At 37.6% G+C, this 27,291-nt stretch overlaps 1 protein-coding gene across 8 annotated transcripts in view; it reads right to left on the bottom strand.

Annotated features, from left to right (window-relative positions):
* LOC109094182 (transcriptional enhancer factor TEF-1) overlaps positions 1-27,291 on the bottom strand; it is a 69,691-nt gene that overhangs the window by 7,900 nt on the left and 34,500 nt on the right. For 3 of the 8 annotated variants that reach the window (XM_042761046.1, XM_042761044.1, XM_042761045.1), the window contains 9 exons: positions 13,429-13,493; positions 10,557-10,619; positions 10,403-10,465; positions 5,496-5,507; positions 3,143-3,277; positions 2,811-2,857; positions 1,267-1,328; positions 1,036-1,160; positions 72-245 (listed from right to left, as the gene is read on the bottom strand). In XM_042761046.1, the coding sequence (XP_042616980.1) occupies positions 72-245; positions 1,036-1,160; positions 1,267-1,328; positions 2,811-2,857; positions 3,143-3,277; positions 5,496-5,507; positions 10,403-10,465; positions 10,557-10,619; positions 13,429-13,493 (746 nt within the window). The remainder of the gene's footprint in view (positions 1-71; positions 246-1,035; positions 1,161-1,266; positions 1,329-2,810; positions 2,858-3,142; positions 3,278-5,495; positions 5,508-10,402; positions 10,466-10,556; positions 10,620-13,428; positions 13,494-27,291) is intronic. The other 5 variants (XM_042761047.1, XM_042761048.1, XM_042761050.1 and 2 more) reach the window with 5 other exon arrangements.

Below are 27,291 nucleotides of genomic sequence, written 5' to 3'. Positions count from 1 at the left end.
GGGTGGGGGGTGCAAGGGGGAGGTCTGTGAATCACTAAACAGATGCTCGTTCTTTGCAGAGATTCACTCACCCAGAACTTTATGAGAAAGAATGAATTCTGGGGACCCTTGCCAAACAATTCCTTTAGCCCTCCTTTCTTCTCAGGAAATTTGTCGTAAATCTGACGAATGTCCACTGACTCAAGCAAGGCATCATTGTAAGAGTAATTAGTCTGACCAATGTGCACGAAAAGATGCTTGTTATACTGCACAGAAAAACAACAACAACAAAAAAAAAAAAGTTAGAAACAGGAAACCTTGCCAAAATGACTTGAACAAGGACTATCCATCTATTCACTACTGTAAATTAATTAATTTCTTCATGTGCTGATTAATAATGCTAATTATTTACAATTAATCACAATAATTAATCAACATTATATATTGTTACTTCATGTTTGCTATATATATATATGTATGTATATGTATGTATGAAAAAAAATAAATAAATAAATATATATACATACAGGTCCACAACTATTTCCTTTACAATTAGTTTTTTTTTAGGTATACTTCAGAGAGTACTTTTATATGATATGATACAGAAACAATACTTTTTTGTTAGTGTGATAACATCTGAATTTTGTTAAAAATGTAAAAATGAAAATAAAACAGGACATTGTTTTTTGACAGTCCTCAACATCAACATGAAATGGTATTCACAACTCTCTTTCATTGTATTACAGTCATATTATGGTATGATCATATTTCTGACTAAAACATTTATCTAAGATATTCAAAGAGCCAAAAATGTAGGGCGTCTATTTTTCCCCATTGGGAATAGACTGGACTGTGAAAAGTACACGTTGCATACTAGAATGTGCGTTTTCAGTCAGTTGTGGAGAACTTCTATCTAAAAACACTCAAGTGGTTTTCTGTCTAGGAGGCTAAAGCTTGATGAATCATGTGCAATAAGAGCAGGACTGTGTATTAAGAAGTAAACTGACTCTGTTTTAATTTCACTTTGACTCATAGTGACATAAAGAAGCTACTCACAGAATCTGGATCTCTCTGGTGCTCAAGAAAAGCAGAGAACTCCACCAGTCTGAGTTTAGATGTGCCGATAGATCGGCCCTGCCAGGCGGGCATCGTGGGCGCCGGTACTGTCGGGGGCTCATAACCTACACACACATACACAAACTGAATATTTAGCTCTTCTAAACAAACAGAATGTTACATCTGAATGTGAAATAATCAGGAAAGCGTGGCAAACGATGACAGACATACTTGAGATTGTAGTTGTGACTGCTGGCTGGATGGGGTACGCTTGCTGAGCAAATGGCTTGATGCTAAAACATAGACAAAGGAGAATTAAGAACAGGAAAACGAGCAGCCTGGAGTTTAGCGGCACTACATACTGAAGAGATTAAGAGGGTTATACAGCAAAGAAGAAACAAAGCTGCACAAAGTATTCAAACTTGGATTCAACCCATCTCTATTTCTGGAAAGGCTTCCTCTGTCTCTGATCTCTCTGAGGAAAAGAGAGAAAGCTGGAAGGATCGGGGAAAATACAGACATCAAGAGATTGACAATAAAGCAGACAAAACAGAGACAGGGGGAATAAAGAAGATTTGCATTTCCTGAAGGAAATACCAGTGCTTGCAAGGCAGCAATAGAGCCATATTAAAGTTTTAGGCTATACATTTGGTTCTGCTTAAATGAAATGCTGAATCAGATAAAAGTCATGATACTCAGTAAAAAAAAAATGTATTAGAAATAGCTTTCCCCGCTCCTGCTCTCACATTCTCTTAATTTCATTGGATATTGCAACTTTGTTGCTAGTCAGGGCTGTGTGCACACTTGGCAACTGGCTGACTAAATTTCAAACAAGCGTACTACTTTACAAGTGTTCATACTATACAGCACTGGCAGCATGCATTCACTATAAGTTGGCCATAATCTATGGCTTTTTGCGGCACACTAGTGGTGAAATTAAAGGATTTGTTTTGTAGTGTGCATTTGTCTTTTGATAAAAAATTTTTTCATCCTAATAATACTAATAAATAAGTATAAAAATGTATATATATATATATAAATATAAATATATATATAAAATATATATATAAAATATATAAATATATATATATATATAAAAAAACACAAAATAATAATAATAAATTAAATTAGACAACACAATTAGACAGCAATATGAGCAAGTTTGAGTCTAACATTATGGCAAGTGTAAGCAGTAAATTAATTGCAGAAAACGACGTTGCAAAAGAATAAGATGATAAAGAAGGTAAAGACAGTGGAGAAGAAGTAGAAGGAAAGATGAAGAAGTAAAAGGTGCAGAAGAAGGAGAAAGTGAAGAAAAAGAAGGTGCAGAAGAAAGTGAGGAAGGTAAAGATAGTGGTGAAAAAGAAAGTGCAGATTTTGAAGATGATGGTGGTGAAGAACAAGAAGGAAGAGGTGCAGAAGAAGGTGAAGATGGTGGTGAAGAAGAAAAAGAAGGTGGAGAAGAAGGTGAAGAACAATATGGGAAGAGGTGCAGAAAAAGAAGGTAAAAATGGTGGCGAAGAGGAAAAAGGAGGAGAAGAAAGTGAAGATGATCAGGAAGAAAGTGACGATAGTGGTGGTGAAAAAAAGTGAAGACAGCAATGGTGAAGAAGATGCAGAAGAAGGTGCTGAAAAAGAAGGTGAATACAGTGATGAAGGTACAGAAGGTGCAGCAGCAGAAGAAGAAGAATGTCTGATGTGCTTTTCAAGCACTGCAATAAGAAGAAAAGCTTTAGTAAGCCATTGGGAGCAGATCTTCTAGTAGAGATACTCACTCTTGTGAGGATCCAGGCTGGCCCGTGGATATCATGCCCTGCCAAAACTAGAGAATTAGATAAATAAATAGACAACAAAACACAGCCTATCCACAGGCACACACACATCTGTACACTCTTGATACATCAGTTATCACATGTCCATTGAAAATGAGGTGGACTATGTGCCATGCTGTCTAGTTATCTTGAGTGGGCTTATCTGATGAAGGCAGGTAATGTGGGCACGGCTCTGAGGGTGTGTAATGGGATTGGAGCTGATGCAGGCGGCCCGGTGGCCAGCCGTGTGGCTGAAGTAAGTGTACTGATAGGTGGTTGCCAGAGGGAGGTCTTACCCCTGCTGCTCCGGGGAAGGCAGGACGCGGGATGCCCGGAAGACCCAGCTTGTTGTGGATGGCAGTGGCAGAAACAATCTGGGCCGAGGACATGGAGGCCATACTCTGAAGAGCTTTGTCCTTCACACTCTGATCTTCAATAACATTTCCAAAAGAAATTAGAATCCAGAAAGGGTACAAACAAAGTGAGGAAGGAGTTAAATGGTTTCTGCAACAACACGGTTCAATATACACGTTTGTAGCACGGTTTTATCTCATGTCTTACAATACCAAAAGTCTGACACCACTAATGTAAATGCCTCTTGAATTGTTCTCTGATTACTCTATTTATAACAAATTATAATAAATTATCTAATTATAACAAAAATGTACACTACCAGTCATAAGTTAGGAATAGACAGAGTAATTTAGTGAAATATTATTACAATTTAAAAGAACTGTTTTCCATTTTCAAAGCAGAATTCTTAGCAGCCATTACTCCAGTCTTCAGTGTCACATGATCATTCAGGAATCATTCTAATGTGCTGATTGGGTGATCAATAAACACCTTACAATTAATGGTGAAAACAGATTTAGCTGCTTTTTAGAAATGGTGATACAGTACACTACCATTCAAAATTTGGGGGAAAGATTAAAAAAATACAAAAAAATTATAAATTAAAAAAATAATTAAAAATAGATAGATAAATAAATAAATTAAAAAAAAAAAATAATACTTTTATTCAGCAATTTTGATCTCAAGTGATGGTAAATACAGTTGTGTCAAAATTTTACATACACTTTGCAGTATCTGCAAAATGTTAATTATTTTACCAAAATAAAAAATAAATAAAAAATGCATGTTATTTTATTTAGTACAGATCTGAATGCGATATTTCACATAAAAGACATTTACTTATTCGAGTTAGAGATACTAATTAGAGATACACCGAAATGAAAATTCTGGCCAATACCGATAACCGATAATCCTTTATATATGAAAGTCAATATGCTGGCCGATAAATTTTAATCCAAATTTTTATATAATTTTTGAGAGCCTGATTACAAAAAAAGTCTCACCATTAAAAGCCATTAAACACTTCAACATAAATCAAACATAAAGCAGCCTTACAAATAAATAAAATAATGCAAACAAGTCCCTAGACAACATTACTTATGTGTAAAAAAAAAAAAAAAGAATCATGTGCAATGGATAAATTAAACGGAATAGACTCCGCACAAACAATAATTCAATTATTTTAATTAAACCATATTGTTGATTAAAAAAAAAAAAAAACTTCTGAATGGTAGTGAACATTATCTCCTCAACAGCTGGAGTAAAAGCTACATTTATTTAAACTTTTCACTTAAATTGTTAGGTTAATTGTGTAAACTGGTTGCAATAATGACACTGATTAGTGGCTTTCATTAATAGTCATCACAAACATGGTGGAAAAACCGAATTGAAACTGAATACAGAACCGTGATACAGACCATCACCCCCTGCAGTGAATACAGAACACAAGACAATAAAGCAGCCTGAGCCCACACCCTCACACACAAAAATCCACAGACAGAAAGCATGTTAAAAGATTTTTAAGAGCTATAAAGTCATTGATCTTAAGAGGAATGTGCTAGCATTAAAGAGGAAAAGACTGAAAAGAACGAAAGCCTCCAGCACAGAGTACGGGAGATGATGCTGTTTAATATCGAGCGCAAAGCTGAAAGAGAACTTAATCCAATGAGAAGTGACATTGATGTTATATATTATCCCACAGCTCCTACATGTCTAATAAAATGCATTGTGTCTGTCGGGAACAAGGGTTAAGTAATACTAACTTTTCTTTTCTGCTGTGTGTAATGTTCTATTCTAAAAGCTCCTATCAAGGTCATCAAACCGAGCCGAAACAGTACAGATGAATGCATCAAAGAAAAGGGCCTGTAAGACATCACTTTCTCCTTTACACAACCTCCTTGTTATTTTCACAAGAAAGGCTAAAGATGATCTCTCAGTATAGACTTTTAATAACACAAGGAATGCCCATGCATTAATGGGTTTCTAAAACTGGTAATTTAATTAATCGAGCTAAAGTGTGTAAGCCTAAACATTACAAAGGCAAACATTCCACATGCAAACTGTATAGCGTGCACGACCATAACAGGATGGAAGTCCTGCCTCTAAACACGTGAAACAGCCAGTGAACAGCATTGAAAAGCGGGCACAGGTTGAGGATAAACATGCTGGGAGTAGTGGCTAACGTATGGCTTAGAGAGAGGCAGAGAGGCTCAGAGCTCAAGCAGGTGTTTAGCAGCTGCTATACTGCGACGGCAACACGTCGATGCACAGTCAAGAGCACTGAGAACTGGTACTTACCATGCTTGTCACCTAAACGCAAACAAACAAGGTTTCATTGTCAGTGTTCAATTTGCACTTTTTGGCAAGTTTAATTCAAACAATCTACATGAATGAATGAATGAGATTTGGGTCAAGTCCACACATTTATAGATCTGATTTACAGATTTATTCCTGCTGAAAAGAACAGCATATGTTGTGTTTTGGATGCTGGTGTAGCACCAGGCTTTTTAACTAATTTAACTTAGTCAGATAGATTCCACCAGAAAGACTGGAAAATCTTCACAAGCTAACACCATGTTCACACCAGCTGCGTGTGACGTCACGACACGCCAAAACAAGATTGTGTCTATTAAAATCAATGCTGCCATCTACACTGCGAGTGCGTGATGTAGTGCGTCACAATTCAGTTGACGGATGTCACATTTCTAATTTTGACTTGGTGCACAGCTACAATAGTGATTTTATTTATTTTATATTAAGTTCTCTTAACATTTATTTAACAGTCATATATTGATGACTATTAAACATATTAATTATATGTAAAAAAAAAAAAAAAGGCTTTTTGGCTGTCTCCATATGCAAAATTATTATTATTATTTTTTAATTCAGTAAGAAAACAAAGTTTTAGTGTCATTTTATTCAAAAGTCTCAAGTTGATGTGTTTCTCAAAAGCATCATAAGCCAACTATGGCAAGCATGTCCTGAAACCATAGTTCCAACAAACTTTTGCAAACATGTTGGAACTACAGCTCTCGACATGTGGTTTGAAGCAATGTTTCTTGTTAGTATGATGCAGATTTAGATAATTCTCTTAAGCACATTAAGATGCTAACATGCAGCACATTCTACACAGTTCATTTAATTTTAAATAAAAAAATATGTACACATTTCAAACAATATATTTTAGCACATCAACAATCAGCACCATTTTTAAAGAGTGCATATGTGTAGAAATGCATAAGGGAACCCATGAGTACAACACAAGAGGGAACCCGCAATGAATCAAACATCAAATAAAGCAAAACTACAGGGATAAATAGTGAAGTAGTCCTCAGATGCCATGTTCGTTACAGCAGCATTTTGGAGAAATTACATTCTGGAGAAAGCTGCTGAATAAATCAAGTAAAGCCATTTACATACAGTATGTTAAAAGATGAACAAGCTTTCTTTTTTTAAATGAAAGAACTATATACATTAATTACGAATCGTTGAATTAGCAGAAGGCGACCAATATATTATACAGTTTCAGGAAACAGTCACAACTAGTTAGTTAAAGGCAGGGTAGGTAATTTGGTTCAAAAAATGTTTTGGTTATGCTGGTTGAAAGTCTCTTCACATTCGATAGCAATCACTAAGTTAATTGGTCTAAATGTATTTATATGTATTGATATCATTTGCGGAAGGTGTAGGAACATAAAATGTTCATCCAATCATTTCCCACAGACAGAGGGCTGTCCTACCTGCCTGTCAACATTTGTATTTGCACACCTCCATGCACGATTCATTATGCTATTGCTGACTGAGCAAGAATGGAAGGCGTTATTATTGTAATATTATGAGCTTTGTACTGTAGTATTTTCTCACCAGTGAATAAGACATGAGGTGATCTGACAGCACTGAATTCAACCCTCCAACAACGCTGTCTCTGATCATGTCACTGGTTAGCCTCTGGTCTACCTGTGTGTGTTCATGTGTTTTGGAGGAGGCGTGGCTTTGGAGAGTGATTATGCAGGGAGGGTGGAATCTTATGCTTTCAAAGCTAGCTTGCTATTGCTAACCTCTCCAAAATCGCTAACCCTGTCTTTTATTTCTTCAACAATGCATTGTAGTATCAGCGAGTGAACAGGGTGCTCACCAGTACTAGTCCTATCCAGCATAAACTAAAATTGAAATATTGTTCCATGCTGGTCTTTTCAGCAGTGATATAACACAGTGACTGAAATGTTGGTTTTAGATAACACTGCTTTCAAGGACTTCCTAAATATTGCAAATTTTGAATATGACTAAATTGTGAATTCAATAATGAAAAAGTTTTTTTTTCTCTATGATTTTAATCACATACTTCCCATGATATGCTAAGCTCTCTGAAGTCACACCGCACATGCTAATAGTAAAACCAAGATTAAGGACTCGGTGTGAGCGCTGGTCAAGCAGATGAACTGCAGAAAGCATCTTTAGGGGAAGATTTATAGCTGATAATATGGCAGTTTGAGATCACTGTGGCTAGGGTTTCATTACAGACCAGCTCAAAGAGTGGCACCATAATGACAGTCATTTCAGTCAACATGTCTCAGATAAGAGCACACTGGGCAGGTTTACTATAATGCTACGCTGCAAATGGCAGGAGGGAGCTCAAATTCTTCCCCGTTCCTGATTTCTAATTTGCTTTAGATGAGAATAGACAGAGACCCATACAAAAGCTGGCTGTTTTTACTCAGGCAGCCGCCAGTGTCCCTGAAAGACCAGCCATTCATGGCGGAAATGCACACAGATGCTCCACTAGGCACACACACACACTTACACACGCACACAAATGGGGGAGTCATTAATCTATCTGAGTAAACTGGGAACTGTGGAAAAGTGTGCTGGTCAAAAGGAGTTAGTCATCACCTCACAAAAAGAAAGAGAAAGAAACAGAAGGAGACAGAGAAGTCAGACCAACCTCGAGGTCTTTTCAGTAAACACAGACATTAGGAAACGACCCTTGCAGATGTATCTTAAATGACAGGTCAATTTATTATCAGATTATCCCTTCCACAAAAGGCCCCTTTTTTGTAAGCCACAGCCTTTGTGGATGAGATGCATTTGATGTAAGGTGATTATATGCAGCACACTTTGGTGTTTATATGACTGAATCACACAGTGGGGTGACGATTGGAAATGGTGGGAGAGAAATGGGGGGGGGGTGATTTCAATAGTTTCATTAATGCAGCATGAGGAAAGCGTTTGATGGCCAGTGGGTTATTGAAAAAAAAAGCCAAGAGAAAGAGCGAGAAGAGAGGGGAACGCCACAAAAAGCATCTGAGCGACGGCCCTAATGGGCCTCTTTGGTCCAGACTTCTTGTGCAGAGCGTTTGGGAAGAACAGATGACCTCATTAAACTCCAGGAGAGATAAAGGCAAAGCAGCGCTGGTTTTACTCTAGACTGTGCTCTTCTTGTAGTCATGTGGCCGCTTGTGTTGTTTAAGCAGTGACCAGAATCCCGCTGAACTCTGACCTCCGGCTCTAAGCCACTCTCACCAGCTAAAGCATACTGCCAGCACGAGACAACACTCCACACGACACACACATGCAAACACGACACACAGAAATGCATTCATGTAACCAGCAAAGTGCATTGTGCTTCTGAGGCTTTGTTTCGTCATATAATGGTTTTCACATTTTTATATCACACATCTTAAAAGGACTTTTTTATGGTCTCATGATAGTTGCATTTGCAGAGGCAACTCTCAAAGGTTGATTTACCTAGGGTATAAACACTGTGTCTGTCACTATCAAAACATACACCGGTTTTTATTTATGTATTTATTAATTTTTTTGAGATCCTGACATAGTAACACTGAATGAACCAACAGTGTCGGTTTGGGCGCATGCATATTTGTTTGCCTAACCAATGGCAGACAAAGGGACTATTTAGGAAAACTAATAATTTTACAATTCTGCAGTTATTTTATTGCATGCATAAGTCAGATCTCACAATTAATTTGGTGAAGACAGTGGCATAGAAATTAGACTTCACCTTTCATATTAAAGTTTTACTATAATTGGAATCAAAATTAATTGCAAAGATTATACTTAAATAAAACTTAAATTTACTAAAAAGAAATTAAATTAAAATTAAAACTAAAAAAAAATAGCTGCTACTTGAAATATATATATATATATATATATATATAACATATAAACTAACTAAAATTGAAACATTAATACAAATATAGAGAGAGACATGACACAAACTATTAAATAAATGACAAGAAAACACAACAAAAATATTAAAACTTTTACTAAAAAAAAAAGAAAAAAGAAAAAGAAATACACAAATAAAAACTAATTCAAAATATTAGTAAAAATTATAATGGTTGCTCAATAATACTAAAACACCACCACTACAAATGTTAAAACATATTTAAAAATGGATTTATAACTGAGCAGTATACTTTATTTAATTTATCTGTACTATTTATAAAAACAAAAATTGTATAGATGAGGGTTTTTTTTGTTTGTTTGTTTTTTTTTTTTTTTTTTTTTGCCTGTATCAGAATGTATGTGGAACTTTTATTATGTAACAAATGCTTATTTATTAATAAAGTCCATTTATTAATTTATTAACTTTTATAAATTAAATTATAATTAAACACATTTTATAGAATATTTCTGTACACCACAAAGATGGAACCTACAGATTTAGTTTGTGAACTTCTAAAAATACTGTCCCCGAAATTACAGGGAAAGAAAACTGGGATTTATAAAACCTCAGTTCCAATTCGGTGAGCAGCAAAACTGTGCTGCATTATGGAACAAACTTAATAGATGCCTTTGCTCTCCAGAGCGATTGAATTTCACATCCATATTAATTTCCAAAGCATATGCTGCTTTTCAGGTTTGCGGCATGTGCCGACAGTTCCTGCACTCCTGCTATATTTAACTAGAAGCCGCCATGGGACCTATAGCGTTAGACTCAGAGCACACGCACTTAGTGGTCAATGAGAGACAGAGGCCAAAACAGTCAGGAAAACAGACATTCACTGACAAGCGTAAAAGAGGATGCACATTGGGGACGGAGTAGAGGCACTGAATTATGTATGCTAAACAGGCCGTCGCATGCGAGGGATCTAGGTTACAGGAATTAGAGCAACAAGGCATTCACAGGAAACAGGAAGTGAGACGCATGGCAACCACAAGCCCAAAAGCAGAAAAGCGCATACCTTTAGCTTGGAATGAAATTCACGAGATTTCCTTCTGGCAAGAACCTGAATGTGACTAGACACCTGCGGGGTAGGGGAGGGGAGGAAAACAAAGGAACAGCCTGTAACCATGGCGATGAAAAGCCCCCCTGCAACTGGGCAGAGCCAGACGTACCTTGATGGCAGCTTGGATTTCTCGAACTTTCTTTCTTGCTAAGACCTGTATGTGACTAGACACCTCCGTTTTTCAAAACGAAACAAGAAAAGCAAAAAGAAAAAGCAATAAAGAATTACAGACATTTTTAACAAGCATAACATTTGAGGAGGGCCTTCGTAAAAAGGAAAGCGTAGCCAAGCCGACGGCCGCCCAGCGCACCGGCCCGCTCAACTCCTCTCTTAAGTGAGCTGATTAAGGAGAATGCAGGCTTCTTAAGCACATTAAGAGAGCGCAGATGTGATCTTCTGTGTACTGAATGAGAATGGCCACGTCTAGTATTCTTCAGGGAGGAGAGCGAGAGGGGCTGCGCGGGCCCCGGGGCCCTTTAACCGCCGCTCTGCATATTCCACCAAGTCAGAGTTCTGTTTGTGAATTATGTACTAATGGTGCATTAATAGTCATGTGAGGTGGAAGGTTGTGTGATGTTGTAGCGAGGCTCTGCTGTTCCTCGTCTTAATCAGGCCAATCACGCACAAGTGGCTGTTGAGCGGGCCTCGTGCTCTACGCCGTGTGTTAATGAGGTCGGTGGTCTCCGGAGGCTCGCCACTCTCGACTCTCCAGCCTGGCAAAGTCACATTTACACATATCTCAGCAGCACAAGTGGCCCTTTAACCTTTCCAAATTAATTACAACAATCACTTCAATGGTTAAGGCTCAGCCAAATGAATTTACAATGGGATTGTTGTGATGTTTCAGCGTTTGGGTCGATTTCTGGACTTTTCACTTTGCTGCGAGTTTAACAGGTGTCAATCTTTTATAATATCATACACATAGATACATGTCAGTTTTTTCTATAATAGATAGGTTCTGGGTTAAACACAATTTACACACTGTCAACAGAATCTGTGGCGTGCTGCCAATTACAAAACCTATTAAGTAAAATCCAGGCCTTTGTGTATCAAATTTCATAAAGTGTTTACTGCACTTTGCAATTTTTAATTGGAAGTTCTGAATTCAAATGGAGAAAAGTTTCTGCACTAACACTAACTAGTTGTAGCGAATATGAATGGTCATTTATATAATCCTAGACAATGGTCATTATTCAAAAATATATGACTACTTCACAGTATGGATCCATTAGTTAACATCAACTTTAACTAATAATAAGCAATGCATGTGTTACAGTGTTTATTAATCTTTGCTAGCATTATTTAATAACAATAAAAATGTTATTGTGTAGTTTATGTTAGCTCAGGTCCAATAAGATTTCAACTTTTGATTTTAATAGTGTATTAGTAAATACTGACATTAACACTAATATTAAGTACTTTTTTAGTACATTGTTAGTTCATGCATGGTCCATTAAAATTATCAACAGGTACAATTTTGATTTTAATGATGTATTACTAAATAATGAAATTAACACTATTTCATTGTTAGTGAAACCTTATTGTACAGTGTTACCAATATTTGTTTGTTGAATGCAGTAACTGACCAATCAGAATTTATTATTTTAGACAGTGAGTATCAAAATCTTATTCTAACATGTAAAGTTTAATTCTGCTATTCAACACACTTAAATTAGCGTGATCATTTAGATATTGTGCTGTTAAATCACTTAAGGGGATTCACTCTTAACTCCCTTCTTGTTTTTTTTGAGGGATCAGAAAGTGGCCTGGATACTATATAACCCGGAATATTCATATATCTAATTTAAAACAAAAGAACATGTATTGTATTACATTCCCTGTCTGCTGTAGTAAATCTAGCTGATAAAAGCTTTGAGACAGAGCCATCTAAGCACAGCCCACTGAAGTGTTAGAGCTTCACCAGCACATACAGATCAACATTACAAATTACATTACAATCAAATAAAAAAAAAAAAAAAACAGATTCATGGATTTAAACAGACATTTCAGTTCTGAACAGGTCATTTATGTGAAAACATGTCGATTTGAATTTATTTATTTATTTATTTTTTAATAATAAGGCTTTTAAAATAGTGATGCTTTGTGTTTGCTAATGTGTGAGTGAGTGTCTTGGCCATAACTGTTCAGCGGCGTGTTCTCATACAGCTGAATGAAACATCTGCCGACTGAGCCCAGCGTTCAGGGTCTGTCTCTTCTACAACCGCATTAGCGTTTTTGCACCCAGCCTGAACATGCTGCAAAGCTCCATGCTCCTGCATGAGTGGCTATGTGTGTGTGTGTGTGTGTGTGTGTGTGTGTGTGTGTGTGTTTTTAAAAGTATGTGTGTGTGTGTGTGTGTGTGTGTGTGTGTGCATCAATGATTTCTTTATAGCATGTCCATTTTTATCACATTAAGTGTGTGCGTGCGTGCGTGCGTGCGTGCATTGTACTAACCTATGTTTATGTGTGTGTATGAGCTGGGGTGGGCGATATACCAATAAACAATAACACATTAGAAATTAGTCAAGAGAATTGGTTTTCCAATCACTTCAGCCGCCTAAATGCACAGTAAAAGATGGAAGATGAAGGTTGTCTCAAATGCCCCACTTGTTAATTTATTCTATTTCCAACACATCTGTTAGGTTTTTCTGAATAGGTTTTTCTTTGAATTCAAAAAAGTGATTCTGAGCAGAAAATGTATTTAAAAAATTGCAATTTAGATGACTGAAAAAAATATATAATATTTTTTTTTTTTTCTGTAAAAATATATGAAGTATGTAAAGAACATGATAAAAAAACGAATTTTAAGAACACTGTCTAACTGTCTATCGCCCACCCCTAAGTGGAAGTATCTCTTTATTTCTGCTGGTCATTGTGTGAGCTGTAAGATTTCTTCCTGCAAAAGCTCAGATAGCAGGTGCATTCGCCAGTACTGGCCTTCCCGTTTAGTGGCATGCATGCAAGAACAAGGATTCTCTTACCTGTTTCCGTGTCCTTGTCTTCCCAGTTCTGAGTTTAATGTATCTGGCAATCAGCTCATTCCGACCTACGGAAAGACAATAGATGAGATGTGTTAATGTAAAAACTTTGGAAATGTAATACTTTAAATTTAAATAACCTAATCAAAGCAGGAATGCATGGCCTTGAGTTTGTATGCATGAGCCAAAATTTCTATAGCCTCAGTTGTTCCCACCATGTTAGCAACATGTAGCAATCTTAACCCCATTGAATCAACAAACACGCCTAATTTAAATGAAAACTTGGCCGTGCGTGCTATTACCATTAAAATAGCCCGACAACTCTACAGCCTTTCAATTAAATCTAATTGAATCCCAATTTTTCCAAAGCCTCACGCTATGAAAAGAAACAGATCCAGTCTTTTATATGGTTACAGCACGTAATGGCATAGGAAACATACCTATTCATTTAACACACTACTGTTCTCACTAAATAATAATTAAAGCATGGTTTTGTAGTGGTCTCCAATTGATGGCAGCTCTACACATTCTTGCGCCCTCGGCACTGCTCTAATTACTGATGCTAGGCACAATGACCCCTGCTTAGCCTTTTCATATGTTAATAACATACCGCCACCCCAAAACTATTACGCAAATTACAGGTAAGGAGCCACTCTAATTATGTGTCCAGCTGTACCCAACGGTTGCCATAGAGCTCTTGTTATTTTTTTTATTTTTTTCAAACTAGCTTTTTAAACAGCAGCCGCAAAAATGATTTAGCTACAATTTACCACGTGTCCACCTAATTTACATTGGAACAACATTAAACCGTATTTACTGCAAAATATAATTTGCATAAAGTAAAAAGAATACTAAATAGAAACACATGAGATAGAAACACATGTCAGTTTGTGTACATATGTATGTATATGAAAAATACTGAGAGATTGATTTTGTTGGTCAAAAGAGAGAAAGATGTCATATTTGCCATAAGGGTGCATTTATGTGCTCAGAATACAGTAAAGACACTAATATTGTGAAATAGTATTACAATTTAAAATAAATTGTTTTCTATTGTAATATATTTTAAAATGTGATTTATTTCTGTGATGCAAAGTTTAATTTTCAGCATCATTACTACAGTCTTCTGTGTCACATGATTCTTCAGAAATCATTCTAATATGCTGACTTGCTGCTTAAGAAACATTTCTTATTATTATCAAAGGTGAAAACAGTTGTGCTGCTTCATATTGTTGCAGAAATCATGATATACTAGCATTCAAATGTTTGGGGCAGGGGTGGCAAATATGCATTAAAATTTACCAAAAGTTAGAGTAAAAACATATATAATGCTACAAAATATTCTATTTCAAATAAATGCTGTTCTTTTGAACTTTCTATTCCTCAAAGAATCTTGAATTTTTTTTCCAAAAAAGTTTTATTGTATTTTTCAATATCACTGTTTTTTGTGTATTTTGAAAACCTTTTATTAAAACCTGATATTATATAAATAAATCAAATCTGCTTTAGGGGGTTTCTGCTTTTCCCTACACCCACATAAATGCAACCTTTGTGAGCATAGACCTCATTAAAAACTTTTAAAAATTACAAATCTTTGACAAGTACTGTTTATTTAAAAAGAAATTACCTGAACTCAGCAAGACTTGATATTTAAATTCCCATATAAACACCTAACAAATCACACATTAAAAGTAAAGGTAGATTTGTCGATAAAAGAAAAAAAAGGGGGGAAGAACGGCAGCAGATGTGTTCTGGGTGAGGAGTGGTGTGACTGGCCATGGCAGTGGCTGGGCTGAGGTCTGTTGTTTGTGAAATGGGCACACACTGAGATGGCAAAGGCCCATCATCAACCTGCTGTGCACTGGGCTCGCTGTGTTCAGGTGGGATGGGTAATCTCCTGAGCTTCTGCTATTAGGCACACCTGTCGTGTGAAAGGGAATCTCTTTCTCGCTCACTTCCTATCTCTTACGTACCAGTCATTTTCCAGTCATTTTCCATTTTTCATGTACCATATGTTTTAGCTCTCAAACGAATTATGCAAATGAGGTAATGATGCAAACACACCCACAAAATCAGTGCTGAACACAATTTGTATAAAACTATTCCCTATATGGTTGTGAAGTAATTATTTAGTAATTACAAAGTATTCAAAATAAGTATTACAGACTTTTAAGTCGTGATATAATGTTACAACAGATTTTTTTCTTCTATTGTTATCTGCATCCAAGTGTAACATCATCCAAAAATAAAATATTTGGTTATATTCATCAGTTGTTAACTGGATTTGGGTATGTGGGTGTTGCACTCAAAAGTGTAGGAAGATAAGCATGAGTTTGCAAGTTCAAGTGGATTAGCTAAATGATTGGAGAAGACCTGCATCCTTAATAAGATCTATAGCATGCATTTAGAAAACAGATAGGGTGAATTTTCATTCAATGCCTTTAACTTTGTGGTCATCAGCAGTGTCAAAGTGTCCACATAACTCTGAAAAGCCCCAACTGAGCACTGAATCCTTTGAAGAACAAATTCTGGAAATACCCACAAACACATACACATGTGGCAATATTGAGATGTCTATATGAAACAGTACAGTACAAACTCCCTCTATGAAGACCCTGTACTAACAATTGGTAGTGCTCCCCAACACAGCCTGAGGCTAATGAGCATACGATTCCAATATGCGTGCTTGATGCATGTGTGGGCTGAATGGAGGGGCAGCTCTCTTTCTTCACGTAGGGCATTCTGATAAGGCTATAACAACGGCGGGAGATCATGTGACCTCCAGGACAAATAAATAGCATCTGGGGATTTTTAGCTCCAGCCCACCTCCCCAGCATGCCAACACTGTAATCTCTCCCAGATGAAGCCAATGCCTTGCCACTTTCAATAATTCACACACTGTGTACACAAAACATGACAATAAGGGCATTCATGCAGAAGCCTGATTCCTAGATCAAAGCTCACAAACGGCCAGCTGTAAGCATGCTTACTGCTGAATAATTCATTCTTTTCACCGCCTTGAAAAAACCCCTGCTCAGCAGGACTTGGCCAGCATGCTTTCTTTCCTGTGTTTCCCGTGCAAAACAAGGTTGGCAAAGTCAAAAAAGAGGGTAAGGACACACTGGAGGTCCTGAAACCCCAGGAAAGAAGCTGCCCCCCCAATGACAGTAATAAGAGAAAATACTTTTTAAAGTAATAATTGTTCCTGTTTAATTCTAAAAGAGTGTGACCAGGTGCCCTGTATGTAGCGGGACTGTGAAGCCCTGAATCTGGATCAATCGTATACAAAAATTCATATTCAGATTCTAAATTAAAATATTAATAGTTCTGGTTACCGAAACTCATATCGAGTAGGGCTGCACACATTTCAAATATCCAAAAAATCAAACTGTGTTTTTTTTGTTATATATTGCATTAATGAGTCATGTCAATAAGAATATTAATGAATAATAATAATAATAATAAAATAATGAAGTAAAAAAAGGAATCTGGCATTTTTCGCTTTGTGTGAACAGGTCCATAGGAATACACCAATTCCATTTTAAAATCTCGTTTGTGGTGGATATTCATGGCGAATATATTCATTCAGAAATATGGTGTACATGAGAAGGACGGCAGAGCAGTGGGTGGGAATTGGAGAGGATGTGAACTCTAGCAAGAGTTCTCCAGTTGTCAGTCAAAACAGCAGGGAAAGGATTAGGTATTTATGGCCTGCTTAAAAAGCAGAGCACCGGGCAAAGAAGAAATATGTTCTCTTGAGTAGGAAAAGGCTTCCCTTAATTTCAAAGACACCAGAGTCCATATCAATAGCTCCTAAAACAGCAGAAGCCATGCAGTGGGGCCTGCCGGCACCCCTCTTTCAAGGGTTGTCCCCCACCTGACTCTTCATTCAATTAGGAATGCATCTCCGCCCTTTGCACCAACTCCCTCAGAGGAAAGAGGAGCGGATTCCCTCCCCGATCCCTACTGAGAGCTGTCAGCACTCACACCTTCATTTAGACAGTAACTCATCCTCCCCTGCTCAGACTTCACAGATATGCACTGACAGACTATGGCCGTTGAATAGGGTGTGTCTTTGATAATTTCGCAGTCTGGAGCCAAAGCGTGACTGTAGCTGGAGGTTGGTTAAGCCGGAGAGCAATTAACAGTCCTGGAACAAGAGTTCACCCTCTTCTTACATCCGTCCATTCCTTGGTTGCTGCCTAGCCTCCTTGAACTGAGGAGGTTTACACAGCTGCTGCATTGGCCTCTACTCCCCCTACGACCCCCCGCAGTGGCCCACTTTACCACACATTAACTCTCACCTCACAATGCTGCATCACACTTTTTAATTAGGATGAGGTTTCATTGCCTCAACTGGGCTGCTCTCAAAAGGCTCCGCACAGCAAGCATTTTCTCTGTGTTTTATAGCTGTTTCTCAGAGTTGCCAAAACACCCTAGCAGCAGTGGACTTTCAAATTACTAATCACCATTAATATGCCAAGACTCAATATATTTTCTCAACGCGGCTGTTTCATTGGTGAGCGCGCTGTGCTTATTACATTTATTAATTTCATATCATAACCTAAGGTTTAAATCATTGCCTTTTAAATATATACAAATAATAGAACGTGTATGATGTATTATTTTATAGGTGATATTACTCTTGCCAAGCTCTGATTTCTGAGAGATGTACGGAGAGGCAACAGCAATGCGGTGTTTGATTTGCGCTCTTTTCGTTCATAAAGTTTACATTCATTCACTTCACACTCTATTGTGTGACTTTAGAGTCCTGTGTATAATATTGCGCTGATCACCTGGCTCAACTGTTATCTAGCAAACAACAGATTGTGCCAGCTTCAGCCGAATATTCAGGCAGAATTATTCCTTGTCCATTATTCGTTTTTGAAGCCATTATCCGTGCCTTTCCAAATAAGGTATTCGGCTTCGGGCACACCTCTAATCATTACATTATTTATTTTAATTTTACATGGATCGTAGATAAAGTCATAGAAAGTTACAGCTACCTGCAATATTGTAATTCTAAAATTCACGTCATACTTGCAAACTCTGTGCATGCATTATGGTTAACGCATGCTTGAGTAGTCGATTGTGTCCGACAGCGCCGACTAGTGTTTGAAGTAGTCGTAATCATCATCAAGCCTTACATTAGCATCCTCTGAGCCCTACGGTAGGTTCAAGCAGGTCAAGATTACTGATTAACTGGACTATCATTTGGTGGACCTGATTTCAACCTGGTAGACCACCCTGGTCAATCTGAATAAGGCTGGTAGACCACATTGGAACAGCAATACATCAGCTACTATGTTCCAAAAACCTGCTTGACCATCTTGTACTGCAACCTTCTACGTTGCGAGTAAATCACTCGCATATGCGACTAAATAATGTCTATCGTTAGCCATTGGCTAACAAATTCTTAGATTTTACTCGCCAGTATGTGTGGGCTAATTAAGTTTAGCATAGATATATTTTCCCTCGCTGAACACTCTGAGCACTTGAGAGTTTCGCTTTCCATCAAGCGATCTGTACTATTTCAGTTCATCTCAATGGATGCACAGTGAACCTGTATTTAATGTACCGAAAACTCTAGTGTGAAAGCGCGCGACTCTTTGCTGATAGCGCTGTTTCTCACACAAGCAAAAAGAGACAGCGAGTCTTACATACGACACTGTATCGACACGCAACATGTAAACAATATTCTTTGCTGTATTTTTCTGTCAAAATAACGGAGTTCATATAGAATTATTCAGGTTTTAAGAACAAGCAGAAGATATGCCAGTTTCTCCTGTTATAGGCGTTCTAATAGATATTTAAGAAGCTGTGCCATTTTACAAAGGTAAGCTGATTTGGAATTATATGTGTGTGTGTGTGTGTGTGTGTGTGTGTGTGTGTGTGTGTGTGTGTGTGTGTGTGTGTGTGTGTGTGTGTGTGTGTGTGTGTGTGTGTAAAATAGTATATCAGTCTGGCGAGTAAACTAAAATATTTACTCGCCAATGGCAATTATTTTGCCAAGGTGTGCGCAGAGGTTTGTACTGATATGACCCGATTTCTTTAACAGGGTAATGCAACACATGGCAGCTCCCTTTTTCTCCTCCTCGCAGTTTAAATGGGATAAAACCATCAATGGCAGTCTTTACATTATCACCCAATCAACCCTACAGCAGATTCAGTCTGGTCAAGATGGATGATGAACTGGACTATCATTTGGTGGACCAGTTTTAGACCTGGTGAAAACCTTGATCAAGCTGGTTTGAGTTGGTATAACACCTTGGAGTAGCAACAAACCAGCTATCAAGCCCCTAAAATAAGCCTGACCACCTTAAGCTACCATGAGCTATTTTTTCTAGCAAAACATGTCCTCCTCCTTACAGGTCTAGCTAGAATGAAACCATCATCTTCAGTCCTCTCATTAAGGCCTTTTGCACAGCGGGAACCTTTTCATAGTACCAGAACTAATTGTGGAACTACCAAATTTTCGGCATTTTCGCACCACCGGAATTGGGTACGGTTTTAGTACTGGACTGCCTTTTTCGAGAACCAGATTAGCTCCTACAGCAGGGTCTAACCAGCACAACTGGTACTACCCGTGACGTAAGTATACATTGATTGGCCAGACGCGTTAGAAAAGCCCTCACCCGCCATGATTTAAAACACCATGTAAACATACTGTAAACATTGTGTCAACTTATTTCGCAAGTACTGTATGATGAACAGCGATAGATGGTCAGACGCTGAAGTGCAGGCACTTGAAGCAAACGTAGCCCTGCCAGTTGTCGTTGGAGATTCTTAGTTCTCCTTTCCGTTCTTTCAATCGCTTTACATATATGTTGACATTCCATGTCCATTATTGTGAAACCTGCAAGACACAACAAAAACACAGCTCCGATCACATCGTCCTCCGTCCTCCTGTTGTTAAAGTTGTTCTTCTTAGTTTCCGTTGTTGAACGCCGTGCACAAATGACGTCCCTGTCGACTGGCTTATGTCATTTACTAATACACACTTTAAATAGTACTGGGAAATAGTTTGCGCAAAATCGTCTCAGTACTTTAGTACTGTACATTTAGTTCTGGAACTAAAGTGGTGCGAAAGGCCCTTAAAGGATCCTCCCAGTCCTAAAGAAATTTCAGTCTGGTCAATATGGTAATTAACTGGACAATGATTTGATGAACCTGTTTTCAACCTGTTAGATTATATTGATCAAGCTTGATTAGAGATACTAACCAGCATCTAAACAGGATTTCAAGCCCCAAAAATGAGCTTGACCACCTTAAGCTGGTATGAGTTGTTTTTTTCTAGCAACTTTTGGCAGTGTCCTCCTCCTTACAGGTCTAACTGTGATGAAACCATTAACACCAGCCCTTCCATTAGCATCGTCCCAGCCCCTCACAGATAACACTCCACAGGAGCCAAAGAGCCTGTACAGCAGGAGTGTGTTATATCATTTAAAAAGACAGCATAAAATTGCCATTGATTCCACACCGAGGGGGTGAAGCAAATAAAGCCCCATCATCCTTCCTGCCAGCATGTCATAGCAAAGATGATTTAATCAAAGCAAAATCCTGCAGCTCGGCTCAAACCCCATGCCATAAACATTGTCCTCATTTATAGTTATAGCATATTAAATCCTTTTAATGGCTTTGGTTATGTTCTTTGATTGCTAAAAACACATCACTTTTTTTTTCTCATAGCTTTTTAAAGGATTCATTTCCTGTTGTACCACATTTGTTTAACGCAGGCCTGACCGCACTCACATCTGGCCGGTTGGTCAACTATGATGTCAGTGGATGCTGGATCGTGGCCATACAGCCAGTAAGCAGTGAGAGATTTCTGACATAAAGGCTCACTTCAACCCATCCAAATCTAGCATTAATCCTCAATAGGCCACAAACTGAATCTGTCAGTTGTCACAGCAGAAAGGAACTAAAATAAGAAGTTTGATCATTCTTAAAATTTGTTGCTATGAGATTTCAAACTTTCAAATCTTGTTCGTCTTCTGAACAAATGACTTTCATCAGCCACTTTTTTTCATCAACTGGTCAAAAAATGCAAACTAACTGAGAAATGTTATCAAATCTATTGCTAGTTAAAATACCAAAAGACAAACTGTTAATGTTGAATGTTATGAATTGCATATGAGCATATATGTTTTTTTGGGGAGTACATTTTTATAAAGATGAACATGTTTAGTTGCTCGTAATTAGGGGTAGTGCAATTATTGAGTAGTACTTCCACAGTCACTATGGACAATCTATTCACAAAAGCATGAATTCTTAGGGTTTGATATTCTCCTGGTGAGACCTGTGGAGACAGCAGCCCTTCTTCCGTGTGCAGTACAAGACACAATGCCCCTGCTTCCCTGTCACGCGTGATAGATGACTCGAGGGTCTCTGGCCTCCATTAGCATCACAATAGAGTAAACCAACAATATGGAGGCATTCACTCCAAGGGTCCCTGGCTCGGCTGGGGGAAGGGCCAGCGCGGGGCAAAGGGAGGCAGGCAGGAAGCCTTTTACTCCCAAGAACAACAGCATTCAAGGAACACTGCTTGCTAAGAGGGGAACCCACATAGACAGGAGACAAAAAGCGAGATTTGTGCCTTGGAAGTTGAGCAGGTGACACAGAACTAGATTCAAGTGCACAAACTGAGGCACAAAAAAGGAAGTTCATGCAAAAGTTTCTCAGGCAAAACAATTTTCAGGATGTGACTAACTTCAACCACTAATTTCCAAGTTCATTCACAACTGAAAATAATTGTGCATTCAAATTACAAAATTTTCTTGTAACTATTCTGCTTCAAGTGAAATCAGTAAATGTGACAAGATATCTAAACTATAACTTGCATCAGGACAAAAGGGCAAAATCTTACAAGAGAAAGCACCTAACCTTAATCTAGCTTCTTAAATCTATATATAAAGACTTTTTATAAACATCTCACTCATGCAAGCCAGCTGCCTATTTCAGGGAGCTTCCGTTTCCTCATTACATGGCCCCTCACTGTAGAGAGAAGGATCATAAGATAAACGTTTCTTTACTGGCATTATTGTTTCATGAAGAACTTTTTACATCAATTACACAAAAAGTCTGTAAGAATTGTAAGTTCTTAGGATTTATAAAATGTTCTTCACACTAACAAAATATTAAGTACCTTTCACTGAATGGTTCTTTGGAGAACCAAATAAAGTGGTCTCAGCACCTTTAAGTCGACCAAATTTGTCATGCACTTAGTGGTAGCCTGGCCTTTTTAGGGTCAAAACACTGGCCTCTAACCCACCCTTTGGCTTGAACAAGCTTAGAGTTCAAGATTATGCATTTTGCCCCGTGACCTAATGAATGTGTGTGTGCACATGTCTGGGGTTGGCCATTCGGACAGGTCCTCTGTGCCATTTGCCACCTGCTGAGAAGGCAAGACCTCACTCACACACACACAATCACATACATTACTGCATCGCACACTTACCACACTCAGAAAGCCCATTCATGGGAGAATGGAACAAGAAACAAGCTTCTCCTACCACATGTCATGTCCATTTATTAGTGATGTTTGCCAAGACAGGATTCACTATTATTATTGCTCAGATATGAACAAACCACTAACCCAAATAATTAAAATTTGGCTATTTTCTAAAATCGTATAAAATCTTCTAGACTTAGATTGAATGTAGGACTATAGGCAGAACTAAGGATCAAAATATCATAGAGACTTGCCTAAGGGCTCTTTGACTTGGGCAAGTGATGGACCGCCTAGCAACCACAGTGAACACCCTAGCAAATTAACCACTGAAGACCCAAGTATGCTTCATTTTCTGCATTCAGCTCTGTCTTGAGCAAAATTAAGTGATCAAGGCTTTCAACGCATACTTCATTGTCCATGAGCATGAAAAGATGCGTTTGGTGCGTATACATCTAGAGAACCTCTTTTCACTCAGATCACTTGCACTTGCGCTGGTGTCCATGTAGACAGAGAAATATAGCTGTGCGTAAATGGTATGCATTAAAAAATGTGCTGCTAATGAAAATTACATCATGTGGACTGTCCACAAACCAGAGAAGAAAGTGAAGAAGTATAGCAGACTTTAGTCTACACACTTTCAGAAAGCTGTCACAAGCGCAATACGCTTTCAAAAGGTACTAATATGAACCTTTAAGGTACTTATTAGTGCTGTCAATGTTAATGCGTTAATGCATGCAATTAATTTTACAATCCTTAACGTGTTAAAATAATATAACACAATTAACGTAAAATTACTGAAACACAATTTATATTCTAACCCTTTAACCCAATTTTTTCTTCTCTGCTTGCGATCAGATCATTTTAAGCCACTAAACTCCGGGAAAGTTTTCAGTCCAATGATCCATGAATCGAATGCATTCAAACAATCCGTCCAAAACAGCACTAATATAAAGGAAACCAGGCTGATTACATCAGAGATTGCAGAGAGAACAGAGCCCTCACACGTTGCGCTGTGTGAAGTACAGACTGAACGGATTGTCAACATCCCACCGTTGTATGGCCAGATGAGACGCAAACTACGTTTTCTCGACTGGATAACCGGTCTCGCTAGTAAAGTTTTGATGGATGAAGACTGCAATCAAGGTAAAGACAATTGTAGTGGAATACAGGAGTCATACAGTAAGCACACGTGAGTCCGTTAATACGTGTATGAGTGCTCTTGAGGTGCTGATCGCACAATGTATCTATGCACAGGCACAGATATTTCTGTACATTCACGTTGTTTCCACACACATTCACAATAATGTTTTGATTTGTCATGTGTAAGTCGCTGTGTTTACTGAATGGATCAGTGTACTGTAGTAGATGTATGCAGTCAGCAGGCGGTTGGTTTAGGATTTTTTGGGCATCTCCATGTGGTCCTGTTCGGTATCACAACTTGGCTTCTCTAAAATGTAAAAGAGCTCTTTGCTGTTGCGCTGTACACATACTATACAATTCTGATTTTGTACTTATGTGCTTATATGGGCTCCTTATATTATTTGGTTCTTTGGTGTCCATTTGGAGTTTCTAAGTGTCCTTTTTTGGAAAGACAAATTTATCTTGAAAAAAGCTTGCAGAAAATACAGATTTTTGGGAATCACCGTTCAATCTTTTGGTTTACTTTGCTGGATATAGCAAATGATGACAAAATTAACATTTGAAACAAGATGAATGGTCTATGCTTCATTTCATGAAGTGTGCGATTAATCGTGATTTATCACAAAAAGGGTGTGATTAATCAGATTAAAAATTTTAATCGATTGACAGCCCTAGAACTAATATACCCTTTTGGGGTAAATGAGGTACAAAGGTCTACCTTTTAAAAGGTAGCTTTTTCCTGAGAGTGTAGCAAAGCTCTGATAATGACACCTTAACATTATGAAAGCTAGTTTTGCATGAGCGATACTTACATCTTCCCAAAAAAAGTACTTGTCCTGATATCCGACCTGTACACATTATTAGAGCTCAATAACAATACTGAACAACAAATATAACTAATGCCATATAATATTATTTATACAATAATATTATATTACATGAACATACTGAGAAATCCTTTGAATAGACCAGATAATACAGTTTTGGAAAAGCATTTAAACCCATCTTATAAGGAGGCATTCATTTTGTCAATAACGCATGATATCTCTCACAGGACACAGGTACACTGATGGTACGTCTTTAATCTTTCAGATAATCATTAAATCTAATCATCGTAGGCTTTTATTTATTCAAATCCACACTTGAGCCAGGGATTTCTGGCTTTGTCTCACAGCCTTCATATCTATACTCCTATACTTTATGAGCTGTTTCTCAATACACATAAAAATCGTTAAAAGCATTTAACCTTAATGTACGAAAAGCAGCTTCCGTTTGAGCCAATCACTTATCAGAAGCTCATGGGTGATGACAAAAAAGGATAGATTAGTGTGCATCCTCAGGAGACTGGAATACACGACTGCATTCAATAGACACACTTGTTTTTGTGGTCTGCAAAGGACAAAAAAAAAACCATCTGCTGCCCTGAAAACTGCTTCATGTTTCTTATTGAGCTATTACGTCTTTGTGAAAATTCCCCCACTCCATTACTGTCATGAAATGCACTGCTGATCTGAAGTGAGTGGGAATTTTGTGTGTAACCATGATCTACAAGCATACGTTGGTAATAGACCATAACTTCCATCCAAAGGACTGCCAGAGACTGGAGCACACCTGAGAAATTCTGTAGTTAGCACAATTTATTAAGGGGCAAAGTATCAAAAGAAGTCTCTGAGAGTATATGATAAATGACAAAAAAACATTTTTAGCTAAATTTGTTTAAACAGTAAATGTTTTGCTTATAGCGATAGATCTGTTGGCCAGTACATTTGACTATTTTGAGAAGTTTATAACTTGGCCAATTATGTCAGCCTCAACATTGTCTATAGTGCATATACTGTATCTGTTTTGATACAAAAAAAAGAGAGAGAGAAAAAATTAGAATATAGTTTATCTGCATTTTTAAAAACTGATTGTAATGGCCCATTTTGGCTATGTAATGGTTTCTGGTTGGGGAGAAGATTTAGATTATCAAAATGTTTGTGATCATCTTAAATGGGTGCAGACTGATTATTTCAAAGATTTAATTTAATTGAACTCTAAATTCTCTTCTCCTGAAGACAGTTATTTGCATTTGTGCATAAAATTAGTTAATGTTTATGTTACTTTCAAATGTACAGTAAATCATGTAACTAATATTCAGATACATTGGTATATATATATATATATATATATATATATATATATATATATATATATATATATATATATATATATATATATATATATATATATATATATATATATATATACACATACACACACAAACACACACATGTACATTAGTGCTGGGCAACGAATACATTTTTTTAAAACCACGAATAATTGCATGATTTCTGCAATTAATCGCGATTAAACACATTGTTATACACAAAATGCAATAATGAATTCAAAAGTAGTTTATTATGCACTTTTGTCATTTAAAAGTACTGCTATATGAACAAAAGTGCAATAAAATTTGGTGTGCAAACACGTTAAACAAATAAGGTGCTTTTTTACAGCAGTATTCCTTTTACACAGTAGCAGTTAAAAATATTTATTGTAAATCTCAGCTTATAACATTTAAGTAATAAAATAAAATATAAAACCAAAGCTATTTGCCACTGCCAGTGCATTAACGTTTTTTGTGGAAAATATTTAATAGTTTGTTATAGAAAAACAAGTTATGCTCACAGTCCAGAGCCTCATTCATAACATTACCACAGGCACCTTCCAAGTAGAGACCTGCATCGCGGGACCCAAACGCAACAGAGTGCGGCACAGGACAACAGTTGATGGGAACCAGTAGAGACTCAAGTGTGGAGGCGGGAGAATAAGAGTGTATTCACACTAGGCAATCTTAACCGTGCCTGAGCATGTATGACCCCTAAAGCACGTTCGTTTGACTAGTGTGATCACTCTGTGCCGCGCTCGATTTGAAGAGGTGGGCCAGAGCGCAGTTCAGTTATATATAGATCAGTGAGTGTGAGCGCTAACCACGCCGGAGCGCAGAACTTCTGATACATGCAGCATGATTGCATGAACATTTCTGAGCAGCAAGAGTGATAGATCTGTAAAGCAATATATTGTGAGAGAGCCGTGTGTTACCGCGTCCCAAACTAATCAAAATAATAAACCACAAAGTAAACAAAACGATGCACTCCACTGTGCTGAGCGAGAGCGCTTCTCTACTGTCTTCACGTGCTATTGGAAACTTCCTGTTTCCCACTTATGAAGTCGTGAGTGCTTCATGTGAGCGCTGCTGCAGTCTTAGGCCCACCCCAAATGCTCTCACTGAT

Source organism: Cyprinus carpio, chromosome A7 (genome assembly GCF_018340385.1).
Source record: "Cyprinus carpio isolate SPL01 chromosome A7, ASM1834038v1, whole genome shotgun sequence".
In the NCBI taxonomy this organism is placed as follows: Eukaryota; Metazoa; Chordata; class Actinopteri; order Cypriniformes; family Cyprinidae; genus Cyprinus; species Cyprinus carpio.
The sequence above is the reverse complement of the archived record's forward strand: the minus strand, read 5'-3'. Positions and strand labels throughout refer to the sequence as shown.